General features: G+C 33.0%; 1 protein-coding gene and 1 non-coding gene across 2 annotated transcripts; one reads left to right on the top strand and one right to left on the bottom strand.

The window, feature by feature from the left end:
- Positions 1-2,872: 2,872 nt before the first annotated feature.
- Positions 2,873-3,569, bottom strand: LOC131949516 (NADH dehydrogenase [ubiquinone] 1 beta subcomplex subunit 10-like). Its single transcript, XM_059311408.1, has one exon. The coding sequence runs from the start codon at positions 3,559-3,561 to the stop codon at positions 3,124-3,126; it is 438 nt and encodes a 145-aa protein (XP_059167391.1). The 5' UTR covers positions 3,562-3,569; the 3' UTR covers positions 2,873-3,123.
- Positions 3,570-4,502: 933 nt separating this feature from the next.
- Positions 4,503-4,574, top strand: Trnag-ucc (transfer RNA glycine (anticodon UCC)). Its single transcript has one exon. It is a non-coding gene; the product is annotated as a tRNA-Gly (tRNA).
- Positions 4,575-4,995: the final 421 nt, after the last annotated feature.

The following is a 4,995-nucleotide window of genomic DNA, read 5'->3' as shown; positions in this document are numbered from 1 at the left end:
TAATAATAGTTTCTCTGAACATATCATTAAAGGTAGTTGCAAAGTATTGAGGATATGAAAAATATGACACTGACGTTAGATTTGTTTTGACAACCTGTAAAAGCATATGTGTTTTCTATATAAATTCCATCTCGATCGGGCGGGCGGTAGACTTTCTTGGGGGGGGGGGGGGGGGGGGAGATGCCTGGAAGAAACTCTGTTTTATTGTTGGTTGGACTTGGTTGGACTAGTCCTCTTCATCTCTGTAGATATATGTTGCTTCGTTGTTTGAGTCTTGTCTACAATAAACTTCCTTGTTTGAGTCTTGTCTACAATAAACTTCGGTGTTTGAGTCTTGTCTACAATAAACTTCGTTGTTTGAGTCTTTTCTACAATAAACTTCGTTGTTTGAGTCTTGTCTACAATAAACTTCCTTGTTTGAGTCTTGTCTACAATAAACTTCGGTGTTTGAGTCTTGTCTACAATAAACTTCGTTGTTTGAGTATTTTCTACAATAAACTTCGTTGTTTGAGTCTTGTCTACAATAAACTTTGGTGTGTGCTGCATCGTTGTCTGAGTGTCAACATTTGAGGTGCGTTTTTAGTTGTTTCTTTGTGGTAAAGTGGGTGTCTGTAGCCTCACAATACGAGCACTTGTATCTAAATGTCCTGTGGGTGTTTCGTTGCAAAATGTTTGAGCATGTTTGTATCTATTGTAAGTTTGCATATGCGACAGTTTAAGGCGTCGAAGTGTTCCTTAACCATAAGGTTTGCCCGTGGTACGAAGAACAAACAAAAGCAGAGTAGGCAATTGTTGAGTCGGTCTTCAGTCGGTGTTTTGGACGGGGTGGTGGCTGTCTGACTCGCTGTCTCCTACATTAACTTGAGCTGCTTTTGATGTTTTATCCGGTACTTGGCTGTCCTCTAACTTCCTTTTGGTTGTTGATGTCAGCAAGATTGTTTGTTGTTGTGAGATTTGAGGGTCGGATGTGTCTTTCTATGGTGTCGATATCTGTGTGATGACTGCATACATGCTTGTTACTGGTTTTTACAAATCTCGACGTTTTACACCTCACTGATACGGAAAAACATAATTTTGCAATCTTGTCCGTATGTCTGTGTGTCTGACTGTCTGTCTGTCTGTCTGTCCGTGTGTAAACACGATAACTTGAGTACCGTTACAGCTAGGTTGATGAAATTTCATATATAAGTATTTTATCAAAATCGTAGATCCGCATCAACTTTTGAGCGATTTCCGATAACCGGAAGTGGTACTTTTCCTACTTTGAATTTTTCAAAAGCCTATAACTTGAGTACTATTTCAGATAGATAAATGAAATTTCACAAGTAAGTAAAAGATCTAATTCTCTACCTTCTGTTAAATTTTGAGTAATTTCCGTTGACTGGAAGTAGTACTTTACGCTACTTCCGATTTCTCAAAAAACTAATGTAAATTTTAAAAGTACTAATAATATTGCGCACTATTATGCGCTTTTTTATTTGGCGTTCACTTGGTGTGCAATTAATTTGTCTAGGAGATTTTATTCTATTTTTAAAACTTTAAGTATTTAAAATGGATTAAAAATCATGTCTATAGCCCGAGTTCCCGTCCCCTGTTATTTTATATAAGAATATTCGAGAAAGTTTAGGGGAGATCACTCCCGGTTTATTTAAAATAAAATCTGAATTTATTCATATTTCCCCACATAGTCGATCTATAAATAGCCGTTTGCTACTAGTCTGTTTTCGTCTTCTGTTCTTTATCTAGTCGTGTTAATTAGAATAATTAAGTTAAGTGTGATTACTTTATTTCTTGTGGCTGTTTGCTTGGTGGTTTTTAATATTTTCTCAAGTGTTTGCTTTGCTTTCTGTACTAATGTACAAGCAAATGAATGTGTTTCTCAGTTTCTTGTATATTTTGTTTGACGTTTGACAAGTTATTTTAACATTTTGATTTGACTTTGTATTTCGTAACACTGGTGTTGTATTAAAAATCAGTCTGTACGCTAATTCCCTTTCTTTTGGTGTAAAGAGTTTATTATGTAGGTTTCTAATATATATATATATATATATATATATATATATATATATATATATATATATATATATATATATATATATATATATATATATACATATATATATATATATATATATATATATATATATATATATATATATATATATATATATATATATATATATATATATATATTATATTGTGTTCGCTGGGCCAACTAATCCTGGTGTATAAGGTTGTCGCTTGTTGTTTGATTAGGATGTCGTATATTTTGTGTGTGTCTTCCCCAATAATGCTTTTGTTTCCTTGGAATGTTGCTAGCGTTTCTTTATAAAATGTCATGTAGCCCTATACCTCCATTTAATTAGTTTTGTATTAATGTTTTGTGGCTAATGTTTCTAATAGTGTTTTTGAAAATGAATGATCTAATTTGCTTGTTTGTTTGTTTAATAAACGAGTTGGGAATTGTAGTATATGTCGCTGCGAAAATTATTTTTGGAATGATGTATCTGTTTACTAATGCAGTTGTGGCAAAGATAGTTGTTTTGTAGTATTGGTATTTTTTCAGATTGAGAATTATTTTATTGTTAAGTGTGGCCCAAGTTTCTTGGTCGTCTTTTGTGGGATCGCTGTTATAGGTTATTCCATGAGTTTGTCTGTTATTGTGTTGTAATTATCTTTACCTTTCCATATTTTTCCTTTCCGTTTAATTGAGGATTTTATTTATTTATTTTTTTTTTAAGACAAGTTACACATTTTTATTCAACTGAAAATCAGCAAGTTAAAAAAGTTTCAAAACATGGCTATTTTGAAAACTAAAGCACTGAAAACAAGATGAATTAAGTTTTTATAACAGGAAAATTGTTTAAATTGTCCTTATTTTTAGGTCAGTTGAATCAATAATGAAAATAAAAATATTGGCAAATCAGATTGAACTGTTAACACAATTTTTTCTTTTAATCAACTACGTTTTCATAGACTTGACATCAACAGCGAGTATACACATTCTAATTAGTTCATTTATTTAAAACCTAGTATCTTGAATAGAACTATTTATTCAGTGTAATTTTTTTTACCTGGATTCCTTCTCTCCCAAATAAGTCTATGTTTCTGTTTCATGTAGGCCTATAAAGCACCTTTCCCGCTTCTCATATCACTATATTTGATGAACCAGTTAACAGGCGCCTGGTTATAATCTTCATCAATCTGTTGACATTTGTATTTTTTATCAGGACCTTCCCACGCATAGCATTCAATCTTTCTTTGCCTCAGAATCCTGACAATATCGCTGTCAACCATCCTGTCTCTGTGGAACTGCTGGTCAGCTTCATAGATGCAAACTGGATCTTCTTCATCACACTGGTCCACTGTTGGGACCCTATTGAAATGCCTGTGATAATACTTGGTTTGGTTCCTGCTCTGAATAGGTAACACCACCTTCTCTCGTACATAAGTCACTGGCCCGTCGAAAACTTTAAATAAAGCCATTGCAACATTCTGAAACTTGAAATTTCCACTATTTTGGGGTGATGCTGAATGATGCTCTTCTTCTTCGTGCCCCATTTCTTGTTTATGTCCTTAATTGAGGATTTTAAAATAATCAGCAGAACAATCGAAGAGCTGTTAGCAATACAATTAAAGGCGTATCGTTTTTTTAAAGGATAATAATGTAATAAAACAACAGCTGTTTCGTTTTCGTATATAGTCACCTTGTTTATTAATGTTAAAAATAAAATACTCTATTTACTGAATTAAACAACCATCAATGTGTTTTGCTAATTAAAAAAAACATTAATAAACTTTGTATAAGCATTGTACTTCCCGAAGTATTAATTAATAAATTAATGAGAATACATTTCTATTTTTCCTTTAACAAAGTTGTCGTTTAATATGGGAGGTAATTAATTGCTCTTAGTAAGGCAATCATTGAAATAATTCGTTTTGTTGTCTCTAAAATATCGACACACTCAAGACAATTTACCCATTTAGATTGTTACATCATAAGGGTTAGATGGGGAGATATCTTATGGTCACGTTCGCAGATATTTTGAGAAATCATTAACGTCTATATCGGAAATTATTATAATTTTATTGTCTATATTTTTATTTTCATTTTGCAACAAACCCCGGCTTATTTACGAGTATATGTTACGAACGGTTTTTTAATAGAGTTTTTCGGTTTCCCTATCAAAATATTGTTGATTTAAATTTTAATACCAAGTACACAAATCTACATTAGTTTATTATTTTAGTGCCTTATTTTATTCAAGTCGCATGTTTACTTTTTTAAATGATTGTTATGATAGACCTATTATATTTTAAAAGCTTTAATGTGGTCAGTACTAGTTTCCTTATCGTAAGTTAGGTACCCATCAGAGCTGGTTAGACTCAGGGGCTTTCCACTGACTTGTGACACCTAGCAGGTCAATCTTCAAATCAATCACCGTCGATTAAACCACTGTCCGATTGGAATTTTAAATAAATCTAAGTTGGTACGTGTATCGGCGTCGGTGGTGTAAAGGTCAGCATGGTTGCCTTCCAAGCAGTCGATCCGGGTTCGATTCCCGGCTGACGCATTCTATTTTTTATATTTTACTTTTTAAAAAAAATCTATAATAGTTAATTTGAACTTTTAATGATCCTAGAATAATTAACTAATATCCGCATACCTCACTGTTGATACGTAGACCAAATGACCCAAAAAGCCACTCCCTACAATTCACATAAAATTAAGTCACATGTCACAGACATACACACCCGGCTTTAAAAGTGCCAGTTTTTTGTTTTCTTATTAATTATTTAATCGATTTATTTCTGAAATATTGACGGTCTCAATGAGGTGTAAAACGATTTTTAGCCCTTTTTACAAGACGTCTTCTATACTTGAAACTGCGTATACGACAGGGTTAGGAATGTTCAATCCATTTGAAAACACATCTTTGATCTATGCAATTAAAAAATTGTGCGTTAGCCGGGAATCGAACCCGCATCGCCTGC

Source organism: Physella acuta, unplaced genomic scaffold, assembly GCF_028476545.2.
Source record: "Physella acuta isolate Inbredline_101_S28 unplaced genomic scaffold, ASM2847654v3 ptg000699l, whole genome shotgun sequence".
Classification (NCBI taxonomy): Eukaryota; Metazoa; Mollusca; class Gastropoda; family Physidae; genus Physella; species Physella acuta.
Note: the sequence above shows the minus strand (reverse complement) of the source record. Positions and strands in the feature narration are given on the sequence as shown.